This window comes from Prenolepis imparis, unplaced genomic scaffold (assembly GCF_030444845.1).
Source record: "Prenolepis imparis isolate NDT839.2.m4 unplaced genomic scaffold, iyPreImpa1.0 SCAF_12, whole genome shotgun sequence".
Taxonomy (NCBI): Eukaryota; Metazoa; Arthropoda; class Insecta; order Hymenoptera; family Formicidae; genus Prenolepis; species Prenolepis imparis.
Window position 1 is genome coordinate 5,406,430 of NW_028141170.1, and position 19,534 is coordinate 5,425,963.

Sequence of the window (19,534 nt, forward strand, 5' to 3'; positions counted from 1 at the left end):
TTAAGCCAACGCGCGCTTTTACTTCGCGCATTAACGTTTGAAATTCTTTGATCTTAAGCTTCCTTTAACGCGCGCGTCCTTGATTTTCTCATCTCGGAAAAGTATATATACTGTTACATAAAAATTTTCCGTAGACTTTATTTTATATTAAACTTTTATCGAAATAAAGAAAAAAAATCACACTACCGCGCGAGAGAGAGTCCTCTCTCGAGAATTTATTACGAGTAAAAAAATGACAGCTCGGTAAACATCGCGAGAACCAGAATGTAACGGAAAATAATGAGGGTTGCGTTTGAAGACATGCGCTCCTCTGGTTTTATTTTTGTAAATTTTATTTGTATAAAAAAAGATGAAAATGAAAAACAGAACACGCTCGGGGAACAGACGCGGGACCGTTTCGTGACGAACAGCCACACTTGTTGATTAATATAATATATATGTACGTTTTATATATATATATATATATATGTATAAAATATATATATACATATATATATATAAAATGAAGCTGCGTGAGAATCTCGCGGACGGGGATGTACACGTTGGTAGAAATGGGGCGGGACGGTGGATGTTGTATGAAAGAGAGTACCAAACACAGGGAAGGAAAATCGAGGGAACAAAGGGTATATATATCCACGATGTACGATGTACGCGGTGATATATATCTTTGGGAACCACTGTCGGAAAATAGAAGCGGACCCGCGCCGCCGAGACACTCGTCAGTCACAAAATATATATGTATAAGACGAATTGATATTTCTCTTTCACACTCTTCCCACTCCCTAAATTACTATTAGGAACCTGGTTCCGTCGTAACAGTTTGTTGCAGCGAAAACTCTGCGCCTAGAATCCAGCCGAGTTAACTCCATGAACCAAAGATATATCGGTCCGATGTTTTCTAGATAGATTTTTCGCGACGTAATGTAATGTTGTAAAAGTTGCAAAAATAAAATAACACGATTAATAATAAGAATATATAATATATAGCGTGTATTATTGCATATTGTAAAGAATATTACAAAAACAATCAAAATAAGTTAAATCGGCTGTTACAAAAAATAATAATTCAGAATGCGTTTTAAAATTATAATTAATATACTACGTCGTATACACGAGCGATAATTTTCCACCGCGACATTATTATTGGATAATAATTTTTTGCATACTTTTGATACGCAATCGAGTATTTCGATAATACACAGATCAACGTCGAAACACGCGAGAACTTAAAGGTACCGCATAATATAACTTAAAGATACAAGCATAACGCGGAAATGTGAGTCAAACAAGGGGGAAATTGACGTTGTAAAATATATGTATTTCATGCACACGTGAAAGAGCATTTTTTTTAAATTTCGCTGCGCATATACTATATCGCAGTTTCATTAATGGCTGATATTTTCACGGGGAGAGTGTTGTGTCTTTTAAAGAGAGGTCGAAAAGGTAACAACATTCTCAACAATTTATCGTACCGTCAAACATGAATCAAGAGGTATACCGTCGGCAATATAATTAGGGAAGTTGCGCCGCGAATAAATTTGCATGCGAAACGACGAAAAACGAGGTAAGGTCGATCCTGGCGCAGTATTTCGCTGCTCGCGTATATACTTGTAAATAATAATATATGTGCATCACCGGCGCTTGGCAGCACCGCGTGATCTCAGTTTCCTTTTACAATTGCGATCGTGCGCCGCGTCTCTGTGTATACATGTATACATATTATAAATCTACATAAATAAAGACGCGAGCTACGCCCGCATTGAAAACGTCGAAAATTATTAAAATCAACCAAATTAATCTTTTTTCAAATATATATATTGCACGTCAAATAAAAGTAAAAATGAACGAGAGAATAAAAAAGAGAGTCGAAAGGGAATAAAATATCAGATATCTTTTAAAATCGATGCTTCTCATTTCAGAGATTGGAGAGAGAGAGAGAGAGAGAGAAAAAGGAAATTATATATATATATATATATATATATATATATATATGTACAGCTTGCAAAATGCATCTTTTCAATTCTCTTCATTGCAGCAAAATGACTTACGTGCATCGCGAGATAAGGCAATTATTATCGAGGGACATGCATGAATAAAAAATGTGTAACGTTTCGCGGCTCGTAATTGAATTGCATATAAGTTACACGCGCTACACGTTATTCAATGATATTTATTAATCTACGTATACTTTTCCCGACGTTTTCAACGCATCACGGCGCGATTCTAAGTATACTTATGCGCATCTGTCAAACGTATTGCACCTGCGTGGGCGTCCGCGTTCGAGGGCTTTATCTTTTCCTTCTTTTTTTTTTAATGCTAAATTTTGAAAGCGAGATCTCGTGTGACGGGGTAACGTAATAAGCGAACACCCGTTCGATTTCTATCGCGCGCATCCGCATAAATTAAAGTTTTTAGAGATTTCTCTCTCTCTCTTCCGCAAAAAAATCGGTCGATTAAAAGAGAAATTTTATGAGAAAAATTCGCTCTATAAGAATCAATTCCTAATTTTCCGCAGCAAGGATTAGTTTCAAGGCGGTTTTTATTTTTCTGTTCTCTCCTATTTTTTCACAGTGTATCAAGTTATATTTTTCACGTCACGTGAAGAATATCTAAGTATAATTTAGTATATTTGGTATATAATTATATTAATATCTTATCTAAAAATAAAATTTAAAAAATAACAAATGGCAGGTTTATTTAATCTATATTATCTTGATGCAATCAGACATTATATCTTTTAGAATAAAACGAAACGATATCATTGGTCGTTTAATATGAAAAAAAGAATTAATCTCTTGTAAGAATAGTAAGAATAGAAAAAAAAACGTTTTAATTTCAAACTCTGATTTAAAGTTCAAACACGATTTTATAGAACGACTTTCTATCGGTTCCTTCTAATCCACCCACCTTTTTGCGGAGTCTCTAAAAATAAAAAAAATGAATGCAAATAATTACGTCGGATGCGCCACCCTGTCGGCGGGCGCGTGCCCTGAGTCTTATAAGAGAGGGGAAAGAGAAAACAATAATTTATACATATATATATATATCGTTAGGTAATATATGTATATATATAAAGCTTAAACCTAATCTATGTTGAGCATTCGGTGAACGACGAGGGTGACGCAGCCTGTGGTATGTAAAGCACGTAGTCTCTTTCTACGCGTCATTGAAAGCACGCATCTGACTATAAAGAGAGAGAAAATAGAGGAAAAAAAGAAAGAGGAAAAATTAAAAAAAAACAAGATCGCTGTTGTGTCGTTTACGTATACGGATACACGATCGCGCGTTCATCGCGGAATTCGTCGCGAGCTGACATACATATTCTTTGAATCTCCATGTATCCTATCTACGGACGTACAAGGAAACAAATTTCTGACGACAAAAAAACAAGACCGGGAAAATTCACGAGAAAATCCCGAGTAAACTATTTTTTGAATTTTTAAACACCTCCGTTGAATTTACGTTGAATTTTGCGCAAGACGAATCTTTTCTTTTCTTTTTTTTTTCAAAACTGACCGAACTATTCTCATTGCACACATCCGCGTAATACGAAACGCAACTAAAGTAACGAATAAAGAAGATAAACGCCTGAGAGGGACGTTCGAGATGTGACAGACGAGAGTCGTTCATTGCAAAATAGTAAATCGATCGACCGACACTGCAACAATTCTCCCACGTCTTATACGAGTGGAAAAGGAGATGAGAAAGAGAGAGAGAGAGCGACGTTTGCGAGAAATAATCGCGATACGCAACTCGAGAAAGCCGACTGACGCGTAATTCCGTCGTGGGATCGTATGAAATTAAGCGAATATTGCTGGTCATTAGCGGTCGTTATCACAGTATATCGCTGATTCTACTTAATACGTACACGCTTTGCTCTCTTTCTCTCCTCTCTCTCGCTCTGTCTCTCTCTTTTCCTTTCATCGATCGAAATGGCACCGCGCAATCTTCCGACGTCGTCGTCTAACCACCCGAACCAGTTTCGCTCGCAGACGAGGGCTCGAGATGGTGATCTTTCGAGGCCTGAGAAGCCCGATAATATTTACAGGATCGAAGGAAAAAATATCAAGTATATCTTCTTCTCTCCTTATCTCTCTTTCCTTCTAAAAATTAACACACGTTTCTAAGATCAATGTTTGCAGTTTCCTTTCCTTAAATAATCTTATAAAGTTGCACATTAGTTTCCTTAAATAAACCCATCTCACGCAGCGTCTCGCGACAAATTCCGCGTGATCTCGCACGATCTATACGGAACTTAAAATAAACAAGTAACGTCCCTGTTATATTCTCGGCTAGAAAATCTCTGGACCTCCCTTCTTGCAAAAAGTACATCTTGCAATATGTATATAAAATATTTATATATATATATTTATATAATATATATAAAAAAAGAGATTAAAAACCATTAATCCGACCTCTTCGTTCGCGACACTCGAATATATACGTATTATTTATATCACACGGCGGATTTTGTGACTGCGAGATTAGAATATAATAAGCATAAGCACTAATAGTCAATTATCAATAATAGTGTATAAAAAAGGAGACTCCTATAATATCGGATATGAAAACGAAGTGACAAAAGTTCGTACAGTCGACGGGATATAACGTAATAAAAAAACAGAGGTCAAAACTCTATGATGATACTAACTAATAAAATGCACCATACGCAATATCTCTCTTATAAACTTAATAATAATAATAATAATAATAATATATAATATAATTATTATATATATATATATATAAAATAGTAATATAATAATATATAATATTAATAATAATAAAATAATAGTAATATGATGATACAATTTTATCGAGTATATCGTAATAATAATAATAAAGAAAACAAATATCTGTTTTTATCTACACATTGTCTACAACAGTTATTATCTTCTTTTTCGCCTTCTTTAGTTTGCGCGATTCTCAATCGCGATCAAACTCAATCATTTCGATATATAACGTCTTGACTCATTAGAAGAAAGAAGATTACGTCGGAAAACGTGTATGTATGTGTATCTATGTGTGTTTCTCGCCCTTGCTTTTTTTTCTTTCTTTCTTTCTCTAAGCTTGACGTACTTTTTTTTGTGTGTGATCGGTTATTTTCGTTATCATGGATTCTTTTAAAGTACAATCGGCCGTACGCATGGATAAGTCCGAACCGAGTCCGAGATGTTGTCACGTGCTTCTTTTTTCCCTCTTATACATGTATTGCGGTTTCTCCGTTCGTTCGAGAAAGACGTCTCTCGCGTGCACTGCTCTTTTCAGCATTTACGTTTCCCCCCGTAGGAGAGTTTTACCGATTCAATTGTACGAAACCTTCGTTGCGAGACTTTCGGTTTGATTTCGATTTGACTGGGCGCGAAAAGCACGTACATAGCGCTATTCATTTCTTTTTTGTAAAAATTGCAAAGAATTGATAAAATTTTCGTCAAAAACTGTTTAATCTTTTCTACGTTATAAATATAGTGGTTTTAATATGATCGTGATTGTATATATTGCGAATTTAATAAAATACTGCGCATTCGTTAGATGAAATATAAATTGAGTATTTTAACTCTTCCGTCTCATAGATCGCGAAAGAATAGAGTAATTTTAATGGTGAAAAAAAATGTGTTCGAGCGATGTTAAATAAAAAAATTCTTTAGATGAGATTTTAAAAAGAAATATCGCGTGATACATCAAAAATGAATTGCGACTATAATACAGAATGTTTTGTCAACAAATCTCACAATGATACTTTAAGAACTTGCATTATTAAAAATTTTTTTGTGTTGTAAATGTCAATGAAGAAATTGAGCTTTCTTGAAAAAATCTTTAAAAAAATTCCAGTTAATGAGTATTATAAACATTTCTCTAAAAAATGATACAATTATAGTTCCAGTTTTTATCGAAATGTGATCACTTGTTTTGATTATAATAGAAATCACTGATATATTATTCATGAAAGACGCGTGAGAAACATATTCCGAACATTGACATTTATCCGATCGATAAAAATAGCCTGCCTTCAATAACGAGTGAAACATGTAAATGAGGACGTTTGCTGCAAAAAATGAATTATTATCCTTCAAGTTGAGAAACAGTTGCGGCGCGATGAATAAACAGTTTATTATAGTAAAAGAAAAAAAAACAAGAAAAAAAGGAACTACTTCTTTCAACTATATATTTCAAGTCGTTTTCACGCGAAAACGAGCTAAAGTCTTAAAGTGGAAGTCCTAGAAGGATACATGCTGAAGTTGAAAATCTGTAGTCTCTCGAGATGTCCGCGCGTAAACGCAGTGTTACGTAAACACGGCGGTTGCGGTTTTCAACATTACTGGGATATTGAGCATCTGTCATAATAATACTTGCAATACGATAAAGGCTAAGTTCCATAATGCAATTATAAATTAACAATTAAAGGGGAGCAAAAGTGAAATGAATTCAAATTAATAATTTGTAGCGATCCTCATTTAAAGTGAACCACACAATGGTATACTTATTTCAATTCTCTATCCTAAAACTTTAAAAAAAATTTTTTTATCTTAAAATCTTAAATTATGATTCACCGGGCTTGACCGTTTAGCGTCCGAAACGCTATTGCAGAATAATCTCTGTTTGTGGAGCATAACGATATTAACAAACTCTTTAGATTCTCGTGCAGATATATACGAAGGCATACGGAAATCGATGTGTTTTGACTTGACTTAGAAGAGCGTTAATGTTTAACGAGCCTTGCTTGCGCCTTTTTATTTCATTTAACCGTAAGAGTGATAAAGCTATATCCTAGAAAGGGCACATGGTTAAATGTTAAGATGTAATTTTAACGTCGATAATAATAATACTCGTAAATATTACGAACGGCCATCAGAAGAGATCCTGCCATTCCCGGCCTTCGATATTTCCCCATTGGTCGTCTTTCTTTTTTCTTTTCTCATAGCTTCGCATTTTACGTAATGAACGAGAAAAAAAGTAAAAAATAATATAACAAAAAAAAAAGAAAAAAACAACAATGAACAACCACCACGATTATATCGTCGTTGTCGCCGTCGTTTCATTTCGCGACGCGATGTGTATAAGTAGATCTTCTTTCGTTATAATAATTTAATGAGAGTCGTTTATTAACGTGACGCCTCACGACGCGCGATTTCCATCTTTTCCCTTCTCAATATTGTATATTGGAGAGTGTATCGATAAAATTGCGGTTCCTCAATATAATATAATATTACCTTCCTAAAATACGGTCAAATCACTGCCGCGAGCAGCAATTCCGAGGCACTACGAACAGGCCACAGAGAATATGGCCGCACAATTATCATCTTCAGATCTCTGTGTCTCTAAAATGACAAAAGACTAACTGTAGAACACCTAATACGTAATCGTAATTATGCTAACGCATCTCGTCGTCTCTAGACTCATTAATGTAATGTACAATAATTAGAGAGATCACACGTCTTAATATAGAAATTTTAAAAGATTATTCTCTAGTACGTTGAAACCTTCCTCCCACCCTCCCTTCTACTCTGTTTTTATTTTTTTGCTCTTCACTTAAGTATTGCCACAAAGTGTTTTCTTTTTTTTTTTCTTCCCGCCTTCTCTTTCTTAAGAGTGATGATGATAATTCTCCGAGATGTGAGCGGACTCGTGTATAGTCCTTCAAAGTCTTTTCTTTACCTTGAGCTATGCGCTATCGTCTACGCTACTTAAACCGCTAAACTCTACTGTGTGTCTCAGCCTTCTTCCACGTTCCCTCCTCTTTCTTTTTCTTTTTTTTTTGTTGTGTCTCGCGTACTCGCTTACCTAGTTTTTTTGTTTATATCAGCACCAATCTGATTTTTTTGTTAAAACCGATTCAAAATATCGTCATATATATAGTTAGAATATAATAATATAACCTGTCGTATAAATATACATTCAAATATTACTATAGTATACAAGAGTCGCGCGTACCTCCCCTTTCACCCTTCCCACCCCTTCGCGCTGCATCGCGGTATATCGTCTCGTCGATTCTTGACCCGATCTACCCGAAAGCTATGGCTCAGCATGGGAGGATACGTCGTCCTCGTAAATTCTAACTATAATCTCTCGCGTCTTTCTCCTTTCCGCTTGTCATATCACCCCCTCCCCCCTCCCTTTCCCCGACCCTTTATATCTTTTTTCTTTCACCCTCTTATTCTCAGTACTCTTTTTTTTTTCGCTTCATTCGCACTCAACCGCATTCGCACACACTCGCATACTTCACCTTTATCCGTCGTGTTTTTCTCTTCGTTCTTCTTCTGCTTCTTCCTCCTCCTCATCCTCCTACTCCTCCTTCTGCTCTTCTTCTTCTTTGTTTGGAGTGAACGGCTTTACATATTTACAGGCATTCTTCACGTGGTCGTGTATAAGCGCGCTTCTCTTTAAGAAGCACAACGTATCTCTCTTTCTCTCTCTCCCTCTCATTCTCTCTTTCTCGCGAAACATTTTAAAACATAGGCAAGTTAAATATTGTATCACAATCATTTTAGTCTGGTCGAAATCGAACATCTTCAACCCGTTTGGCGATACGTGGCGTATTTTGAACGGCGAACTGCGGCGCGTGGCACCATCGGTCCCGCGAGATGCAAAGACAGACGGATTCACGCGGGTAACACACTTGTCAATCTCTTCGAATTTGCCTACGCGCCTCGCGGGGGGTGAGGGGGGAAAACAAGAGCCCCGAACTCTCTCGTGCTATTCCCTTGTTCACGAAAGAAACGCGAGAAGGTACGTCGTGATCGATTAATCATAAAAAAATACGTACGGAGAAATAGACGAGACCCTTCGTTGGTTGCTTTACCTTGGTCTGGCTAATGAGTTAGCTCGACGGTGAGTGGCGGCCGGTTTTTCTCGAAGCTATCCTCTCCTCCCTCGTCCGAGATCGACAGCTTGGTGCGGATCGTAGCGGAAATGGGTATTATTTGCAAGTACCGATGAATTAGCTAGTGTCATTGGCATTGTGCATATGTATGCGCGCAGACAATAACGGATGACGGAATCCTTTCAAGATCAAATCTTAATCCGACGCGCTATATCATAGAGAGTTGACCGACAATCGCGAGGAAGTAACGAATCATGGCATCGCGATCGCGTATACTGTAAACGAGAAAATGTACGTCGCGAAACTTATTACGAGCTTGAGTCGCGAGTAATACCTGAGCGAGTATAATTGCGCACTAGCTAGCGTCGTTTTGCCATTCGATAATGAAAATGCAATGATAAATGGTGATCCTAATTGGGACGTTGTTTTTCCACGGTGTCATCCGGCGCGCGAGAGGATCATACACGAACGTCACAGAATATGTAGGAGCGAACTCGATGTCCTCCCCTTGCTTCCCAAACAACGCAAAAATCCGAACAATTATTCGGCGTCGTTTCGTCTCTCCGTTTGCATCGTAGCAAGAGCGCTACAATTTTAGAAAGAGATAAGGAAAAAAACGAGTAATATCATTCGGATAATTTTTTATCCGGTTAATCGAAAACGAGAGAAGCGTTCTTAGACGTTCGTGTTGTACTACGGGCTCGCACTCGACGAAAAACCGAGCGCCGTTCTCACCGTCGAGTTCCGGGACTAGCTGGCGACGCGTTCCGAGGCTCTGTGAAGCAGCGATGGAACTAGAAGAGCGAGCGAGTTGTGAAACGGCGAAAAGAAAGAAGACAACCCTAATAAATGCACAGTGATAAATGTCACGGGTAGTGTTGCTGGATCGGCTGCTGGCCGCATCGGTTGGACGCGGCGGCGGCAGCGGCGGCGGCGGCGGCGGCGACGATCGCGTTCGACGTCGCGTCTGCTTCCAACGCGGCTGGGCCGAAACAGCGCTGAAACCTCAGCGCGGGGATTCCTGCTTGCTAGTAGGCGGCAGGATGGACGGTTAGTCACTGCGGCGGCAGACCGGTCGGCGGCTTGAATTCGCCGGTCACGGACACGCCGTTCGCCTGGGCGCCGGGAAATTGCGCGGTCGACACCGGCGGCTGGTGATTGAACGCGGGCGCGTAGCACTGCGGGAAGTAGAGCTCCGGCTTGACGACCGTGGGGGTGAGGGTACCGCGGGGCACGGGAACCGGGCCCAGACCCGCGGGCGTGCCGGGCGGCTTCGTGTCGCCGTTCGAGTTTCGACGCACCTTGGCCGCGTGCGGATTCATGTGGTTGTCGATATGCTTCTTCACCTCGGGCTCGGTGGCGAAGCGCCGCCTGCAGTTGGGCATCGGGCAGCAGAACGGCCGATCGCCCTGATGGGTGCGCGTGTGCTGATCTAGAATCGCCTTCTGACGGAAGTCCTTGCCGCACTGCTGACACTTGTACGGCTTCTCGCCCGTGTGGATGCGCAGATGTTGATTCAGGATCGTGCGCTGACGGAAATTGCGCCCGCAGTATACGCAGCCGTACGGCTTCTCGTTCGTGTGGATACGCAAGTGTTGCGTGAGATGGGACTGTTGGCGGAACCTCTTGCCGCACTCCGGGCACGGATACGGCCGCGACTCGATGTGTATACATCCGTGCTGCAGCAGCGTGGACTTCTGCTTGAACTCCTTCTGGCAGATCGGACAGCGCACGTACAGCGGCATCCCGGCCGAACGGCCGTGCTGTATCACATCAGGTAGACAGCTCTTCGTGCCGCCCTGCTGCTTGATGTACTGCAGAGCGCCGAAGCTGCCCGGACCGCCCGCGCCGAAGACCGTGTGATTGCCCTTCGGATCCTTGAAGTAAGCGGGGTACTGGATGGAGTTGGCGTCCGGCGCCGGACTGAACGCGCCCGACTGCGTGTCCGTGTCGCCGAACGTCGACGCTACCTCTTCCTTACCTTCCTCGGGCGGAAAGGGAACGTCCTGCGGCCAGAGAGTCGGCGTCATCCCGTTTTTGAAGATGAGGTGCGGGCTCACGTCTGTAATGAAAGTACGGTCCACGTTCATCGGCGGTATTCCACGGCGGACGGAACAAGGAAGAACGTTAGTCCGGTTTTAATGAGACGGAGCAAGATTAAAAACTACGTGTCAATTGTAGCGCGCGAGTCAAGCGTGGCGTTAAGAAATCGCTCGATAAATTCGAGCGATAACACCCAGGCAACACAAACGTCCGAGAAAAACGTCTAAAGAAAGGTCCTGATTCATTACGCGGTATTTACACGTCTTTTGGACTTTTGTGCTGTTTGGGAAGCTACCATAAATCCAATTTATCACGCAATTCCCAAAGTGAAAGTTATTAGCAGCGATAGGTGCACGAGAGAAGAAACGCAGTAGTCGCTGGCAGGCCAATGTCCACCTTAAGAGTACCGCGAGAAACTAGAGTTATTAGAGGGCAGGCGGATTCAGACGACTTGGATCGCACGGGGATCGGAAAGAAAGAGGAAGGGAGGCGGGGACTGCTCTATCTCACAGCTCACCAGCGTTTTCGCGTCCAGCTCAACCGTTCTTACCCGCCGGTTGGCCTTAGCGGCAACGAGGCCGATGATACCGGCAAATTGTCTCTGATAAATCGTCGCTATAATTAGTTTCCGAGATTTTTCAAAGAAAAAACACGGTTTGATAGGCTGGTGAGGGATATAGGTGATATAGACCAGTGGTGAATTTACCCCGTTTTTATTTACAGACCCCACACACATTGTCCTGTCAATTTTTACAATTATTTCATTTCCCGAGCTCTAAATCCGCCACTGGTACATCATACACTGGACAGGTAAGAGAATCGAGATGAATCGTTAGTATGCGGGTTATTGTACCGCCGGCGGTAATGAATGCGTGGTTGATTATAATGACGATGATGACGATGATGCCGATGGTGACGGTGGCGACGGCGGTTGCGATAGTAATGAGTTAGAACCGGTGGGTGGGTCAGTGTTTGGTTGTGATGGACGCCCTCTGGGGAGTCTGGGAGGCAGAGAGAAATGCTCGCCTTGGTGTGTGCGGACGTGCTGATTCAGGATCGCCTTCTGACGGAAGTGTTTTCCGCACTCCGGACATTGGTATGGCTTCTCACCCGAGTGGATGCGCAGATGCTGATTGAGGATGGCGCGCTGCCGGAACGTACGCTCGCAGTAAACGCAAGCGTACGGCTTCTCGTTAGCGTGTATGCGCAGGTGCTGCGTGAGATGGGATTGTTGCCGAAACCGCTTGCCGCACTCCGGACACCCGTACGGCCGGCTATCCGTGTGGATCCGCTCGTGCTGGAGCAGAGTCGACTTCTGTTTAAAGTCTTTGCCGCAGGTCAAACACTTGAACAGGCGTAGATCGCTGTTGCCGGACTTCGATTTGCCGCTCTGCTGCACGATGTCGGGCAGCCCGGTCGCCATGTTGGGCGCGCCCGGACTGGCGTACTGATGCGCGTCCAAGCCGGGCCCGCCGTCGCCCTGGCCGAGGGATGTCAGCATTACCCCGGGCTGTTTGAGGTAGTGCAGCGCGGAGAAGCCGCCGGGGGTGAGCATATGAGGTGGCACGGACGGCGAGGGATGCGGCCGGGCCTCTTTGAAGTAGTGTTGCGGATACTGCTGCAGTTCCCCAGCGCCAGGGAAACAGTCGTTGCGGTCCACCTCTGCGTGAGGAGTCAGTTGTTGCTGCGGCGAGTGATCTTGTTGTTGTGTTTGCTGCTGCTGCTGCTGCTGTTGTTGAGGCGGCTGCTGTTGAACTTGCTGCTGCTGCTGCTGCTGTTGTTGTTGTTGCTGTTGTTGGACTTGCTGCTGCGTTTGCTGCTGCTGCTGTTGTTGTTGGGACGTTGCCTGACTCGATTGTATGTCATCGTCCGGTGGAGTCAAGGACTGAGGCTCGGGAGGCGCCGAGGGATACGGTGAGGGCACAGGCGATGCTAAAGAGGGCGGGGGACCGTTTTCGCTACCCTCGACAGGAGGACCACAGGCCTGCTGTGGGCTTCCCGACGAAGAGGAACCCTGTTGCTGCTGCTGCTGTTGTTGCTGCTGCTGCTGCGGATACAGTCCGCCGTCCTGGAGAGATCCCGGCCCCGGGCCCCACTGACCCTGGGGTCTCTCCATATTATCTTTGTACAATACGTAGGGCGCGCCAGTATCTGAAAGTAAATAATGCAGAAGAGAGTTGGCGATTAGCATTTACATATTGAAAATGTTAAATAAATGTACGTATAAAAGCGTTATCGCGTTAGAAAAGATAGAAACTCGCTTAATTTTTTTTTTTCTTTAGGTGCTTGATCACTACGTTTTATATTCCGTGTACAGTAGTGTAATTTAAATAGACAGAAAGAATACTCGCGCAAAATAGGATTAAATTGTGCAGGATGTATTCTTTGACCGCTCTTGATCAAGAGATCTGAAATTACTCGGAATTGGGTCAAGAAGCGCAGATCTTTAGAATCTTCGATCTCAGAATGCGCATTCTAGAATATCGGATCGTTCCCAGTCACGCATGGTTAGACACGTCCGGTTCACGCTTCACAAGTTCAATCGCTGTTATGCAGGTCGAATCTACGAACTGCGTATATATCGCGCTGATAATTTAGAATAATAATTTAAAGATATACCCGCACAGAATCGCATATGCCTAACTCGTTGGATTCCTGAATCCTTGAGAATTTTTATCCTTGAACGGTCGAATAAGAGAATCATTCGTTCTTCCTTTCTTCGTATTTTCGTTAATTTTTTTTTAAATGCGTGGATGACAAAAGCGCGGTTATAATTAATCCAAAAATAAGAGACGAACGCCGAAGGGAAAGTAATCATATCGCGAGCAAGTTTTTAATTAAACTTTGCCATGCGCTATTATTTAAGACGTGCGTGTCTCTTTCTCTCTCTCTCTCTCTCTCTCTCTTGCCCAATCAGTATTATCGCGCACAATTACGTCCCGAGGAATAAGACGTCTTTAGGCGTTTTACGATTACGGAATTTGCATTACGCAATAATCGCGAGGCATTCCTCCTTCTCTTATCGGACACTAATTATATCGGACTTCATTTTCTCTTATTTGTCAAACGAATTCGTCACTCAATTTGCATTTTGCGAGACCTGTTTAAAGTGATTTTAATTTCTGCTACGTCAAATGACTCATCTGATATATAAATGTCCTTTCTTCTGGCATGAAAAGTGAAACAAACATTAATTTATTAGAAACGAAGGAATGTATAATAAAAAGCGTAAAATTTAAATATATATAAAAAAAAACGTAAAATAACACGTATGATGAGTGATTAACGCTATATATTGACAGAAAACAGACAGATAAAAAAATCTGGGATTATACTCGTTAGCAAAGTTCATCGAGATACAAATTTGCACCGAAGAAAAAAAAATACAAGAGAAGTCATATCGCGATTCCGATACATGCCGTTCGTTTGCACGTGAATCAACCGTATTTATAACTAATCGTTTTTATTTCACCGTATTTATACCTCGTTACATAACAGTTGTTTGTTGAGATAATGCCGCGCGCAATCCGCTCGCAAGCCAGCGCGTCAAGATTAGTTTATTGCGATTCCAAGTTTATCCCGTCGCGTAATCGCATTTAACTATTCCGGGAATCTCCGGAGAGCGATAATGTTATAACGTCCCGTTATCACGGTTAAGAGAAGAGTGACCGGTCGAAAAGTGACGCTAATGCGATATTCGCGCTCGAAGAGAGTGTCATTAATATAACTCTGCATATAATTCCCGCCATTTCCTCCCGCGATTCGGCGGCGTGTGCTTTTAAAAGCCATGTCGTTTCGCCGACACTGCCGTTTTCCCCCCGTTTCTCCGATCGAACATGGAGAAAATTAAAGGGCTCTTCGAAATATCGAATGGCACAAAAAGATTTAAGCGATTGTATACGATTTGGACAGCAGTCGTGTACATGTATCGAAGTAAATATTTACGCATCGATATCTGCGGTCCAGCTTTGCGTCGGTTTCCTTCCTTCTATCGAGATATATCGCGCACAATCCATCCCGGTATTAGAAAAGAGAGAGTATAACGTTATTACGATATAACATTCGTTAATCTGCTTGCGGGACCGACTTATTTCGAGATATCTGTCAAGAGTCGTATCGCCAAGACAACGCTTTAAGTCTCATTAAACTCAATCTCTGTCCAGTAACACTTAATTACGACTAGAATCTCCGAGTAATCGTCCAAATTTCCTTTGCACGTCGGAAGTCGTTAAGTATATATCGCGCAAAAACAAAATGTGTCGCGCAAAAAAGTTCTCGTAAACTATGACTGCACTATATATGGCAGCTGACAGCCAGGATAAAAATATCAAAAACTGAATCGAATAAAACGGAAAGTTTCTCTCGTTTGCTCCAGCATAAGAATCTCGGAGGATATAAATGCAATTTTTTCTAAACAATTTACTTTTTGACGATCATCGTAATGATAATGACAACATTAGTAATAATCGGTTATTACCATCGTAATAATGATAATCTATTCAGCCGATCATTCAATTTCAGGCGGGAGATTAACACTTGCAAAAAAAATGCGCAAAAGAAACAAAGAGAGAAATTAGTTTCTTCTTCATTGCGAGAATCTTTTCCGGCATCGAATGGTTGAAGTAGACGAGTGTTCTTAATGATAAATTGCGTTAAAGAAAAATCTCCGGATTGTTCTTTCTCTCGCATTCGCGTGAATAAACATTGGTAAGCGTTGATACAAACTTCACAAGTTTTACCGAGCAGTTCGACCGAGCTTTAATGAGAGACGATCCACTTATAAAACTTATAACTTTACCAAGTAAGCAGTCTTAAGATCTTGCCGTTGATTTTGACGCGCGTTATGTTTCACAAATCACGTAAGGTTAGCTAGTATTTAAAGAGAAGAGTTTCATACATGAGAAAATTATATTTACAAATGAATGTATCAGTGAAGATTATCACAAAGTAATATTACAAGGATCTTACATTATATTATATTATCTTACATTATATCTTACATTATATTATCTTACATTCTCTCATCTTAGTTACTGTCAAACGATCAATGTTTAAGATTTCAATATTAACAACAGAACTTGAATATTCGAGTGTAAATCAAGGCTTAGATTTGTTTTTCATCATAACATCGTAAATTTTATGTAAGTTTACCCGCGATGTTTTGTTATATATAAGTATTGATGTTCTTAATGTATATAAGTACAAGACAGACAGCAAACTGCAAATAATATCGTTAATTTTGTATTATAATTTTATATCGGAAAATTCGATGTTTGTCACTAAAATAATTTTTTTAAAAATCTGTGTTGCAATTTGATCCGACAGACATGGGATATTGCTTATTCGACAGAATTGCATTGTTATATAAATGGTTATAACGAGAAGTACACATACATATGCAGGAAATCTCTGCTTATAATGACATTTTATTCATCGCGACCGGTTTATCAATCAAGTATTTTAATAAGGCGGATCATAAGCTTCTGCACTATTCTATTTTTATTTCAACGATTTTTACTAATTTTTTCAATCAACGCCACAATTATTAACATATGAAATAAATCACTAGGACGAAATTTCCATTAATTACGTTCACTCAATATTCTCTAAAAAACGATAATGTATAGAAACTTTTTTTCTTACAATTAGCATATTTAAAGACACGCTCAGCATAAGTTAATATTTTTTTTAGCATTAATATCTCTCTTATTTAGAGTTAGAGCAAGGATATCAAGAGATGGACACTTGGATAGACTTAGTAACACTTGTATCAACAAAAATCGGAAAGAAATCTTGGTAGAAATTACACGAGCGTATCGACGAAAGGCGGAAAAAAAATGAAGATGTAATCGCATAGTTATATTAAAACGATATGCGCGAAGAGATAAAGGTAGAAAGACTGCTCAGAGAAAATAATAATTGAAACAGATCAATCTCTTGGTAAAGTTGGTATATATCGATCTTTTTTTAATCGAAAAAATGTCAATATATTTGAGAAACATGCGGCGATGCTCAGTGAAAGGTTCAATTATCAAAACTCCTGAGAAGGTAAAATACTTTCGCGCGGTATATTACTTTATTATTGTTTGACGAATGTGTTCCTCGCCAGTGTCGCTTATATCATTGATTTTTCGGCAACAAGCATAGGATTGCACTCCGGCGGGCGTCTTTACGATTTGTTTTGGCTGCAAGAAACGCATAAAGCGAAGCCGGGAGAACTATAGCTAACATCGGTAGGAAGCGAGAAAGAGAAAGAGAGAAAGAGAGAGAGAGAGAGAGAGAGAGAGAGAAAGAGAGAGAGAAAGAGAGAGAGAGAGAGAGAGAGAGAGAGAGAAAGAGAGAGAGAGAGAGAGAGAGAGAGAGAGAAAGAGAGAAAGATAGAAAGAGAGAGAGAGAAAGAGAGAGAGAGAGAGAGAGAGAGAAAGATAGAAAGAGAAAGAGAAAGAGAGAGAGAAAGATAAAAAGAGAAAGAAAGAGAGAGATGGCCCGTGGCTGCACATGCGCGCTTTTTTCGCGTCGGGGGACCAGCATTTTTAAAGATTTTTCCTGCCGCGGTGGCTCTCTCGCAGATTTAAGTCGCCAGGTCGATCCCGTCGATTCTCGAGTGGTATGGGAATCAAATGGTGTGCGGCTACTACGAGCAAACAATCGAAAAACTCGCTTTGCGTTACGGGGGGTTCGCGAAACCGGTATAATTTCGATGAGGTCAATTCCCTAGGGTACAGACAAAAGTGCGAAATGCATCAACTTTCTTGCGTCAATCGTTGCGACGTTATATAGTTTTACATTACATGTTGTCTCATCAATATATAAAAAATATACAGATTATTTTCATTATTTCTGTAGCGTTGAAATCTGAAATGAGAGTTTTAACGATTGCTTTTTTTTATAATTATATCTCGCGACAACACCAAGTGTCCGATAAACTAGATTCATATAGAAAAAAAAGCCATCGGGACAGATTTTGACAATTTTTGTACCCGAGTCAATGAGAATTAACATTTGATGACAACATCGATGTTGTCAGGGGATGAAACAAAACGTATAGAAACGATCAATTTTACGCGAATTGGACCGACTTTCAATTCTCATTGACGGTGCTGTACAGAGTTGGACGAAAGAAGAAAAGAGACTCGATCTTTTTCTTCTTACACTTCGCATCTGCACAAAATCGCGAAATAACTGGAGTGTCTTTGATTCGAAAGCGCGGATTTAATTGAGCGGGTGAAAGCAACTTTGTGGGCTCAAAGTGAAGGTGCTGTCTCCGATGTATATATGCGTATATACAATAAAAGAAAATATCGAAGGAGAAAATCGGATCTAGTGTTAGATCGACGAGTTTTGCGCCTTGGTTGACAGAAGCCCGCGACACATTTCGCGCAAGATCCGTCTCGCGTAACACCTCGTATAATAATTCACGTTTTCCGCTCTTCTGATTATTGGAACTCTCGGATTTTCGAATTGTCCCCATATCACACAATGCTCCTCGGAGATTCTCAGATTTCTAACGGATTGTCTTCGTAGTAGCGCAGGCGAAAGCACAAAATCACGCACACGTATCGTTTTCTGTCATTCGATCCTTCGCATCGAAATATACATACGTTTTACGTATCTCGATATATCTCGCACATATTATGCATATTTTATATATATAATATATATGTAAAACTTTCGGTAGCACAATAAATCACGACGACGACGCTGTTTAAAATAAACCGGTTTTATTCGCTAATTTATGAATTTACGCGAATGCGAAAGAACGGACGATAATTATAGTTGTGTGAGCGAGATCCGCGCGCGAACGTAATTTTCACGGCATAACGTCGTATGCACACCATCAATTCCATCGCGTTCTCCGCGGAAAAAAAAAGAGAGACGACGCGGCTCGGCGACGTTTCGCGTAGGTATATATGAATTACGAGATACACTTTTTGTCTCGTCGCGATATCTCATCGATTGGCCGTTTCTAAACGACTTGGCCAATTACGCCGATCTTGTCGACGCTGAGTAAGAAAAAAATATCGCTGGACAAGACGATTTTTATACCTCCAGCAATTTTATACATCAGCTCTTGCCATCGATTCTTATATATTATATATAAAAAGATAGTATATAAGACTTTTTCGTTCCCGAAAAATAATTCGCGATTTTCCGCATCTCTCTCTTTATTTAATAGAATTTACGATCCATTATTTGTACCTACAATTACACGAATTAAGGATTAAGAGGACGATACACGTTGGATGCATTCGCGGGAGGAGGGATCTCGAAGATCGGCGATGAGGGGAAAAGAGGGGTACTCGGGCATTCATTTGCGAGAGCAAACATCGGCCGCTATTTATCGAACGTCAGAGGAAATACCTGCGGCCCGTATTCCTATCGAACCGATTCAAGGGACCTCCCTCGCGTGGCGGACGTGGGGGTGGCAAAAAAACGAAACGGGCGCAACAAAAACATAACTTTCCGCGATGGCGCTCCGAAGAGTGCTCCAGAAACGAGTGGTCCTTTCCTAGTGTTCCATTGGCGTTATTCAGCTCGTCAGAGATCGAATGTTTGTTTTCAGAAAAATAGACAGAAACGAAATACGCCCGCTGTTAGCTCGAGAGTGTAGAGCACGCATTGACGAAGTCGAAACGTCGAATATATATATATATAAAATATATATATATA

The 19,534-nt window shown here is 40.9% G+C and overlaps 1 protein-coding gene across 4 annotated transcripts in view; it reads right to left on the reverse strand.

Annotated features, from left to right (window-relative positions):
- Nucleotides 1-314: 314 nt before the first annotated feature.
- LOC145944181 (uncharacterized) overlaps nt 315-19,534 on the reverse strand; it is an 81,756-nt gene continuing 62,536 nt past the window's right edge. For 3 of the 4 annotated variants that reach the window (XM_083052356.1, XM_083052352.1, XM_083052353.1), the window contains 2 exons: nt 11,891-13,015; nt 315-10,883 (listed from right to left, as the gene is read on the reverse strand). In XM_083052356.1, the coding sequence (XP_082908482.1) occupies nt 9,877-10,883; nt 11,891-12,980 (2,097 nt within the window). In that variant the 5' untranslated portion in view covers nt 12,981-13,015 and the 3' untranslated portion in view covers nt 315-9,876. The remainder of the gene's footprint in view (nt 10,884-11,890; nt 13,016-19,534) is intronic. The other variant, XM_083052355.1, reaches the window with a different exon arrangement.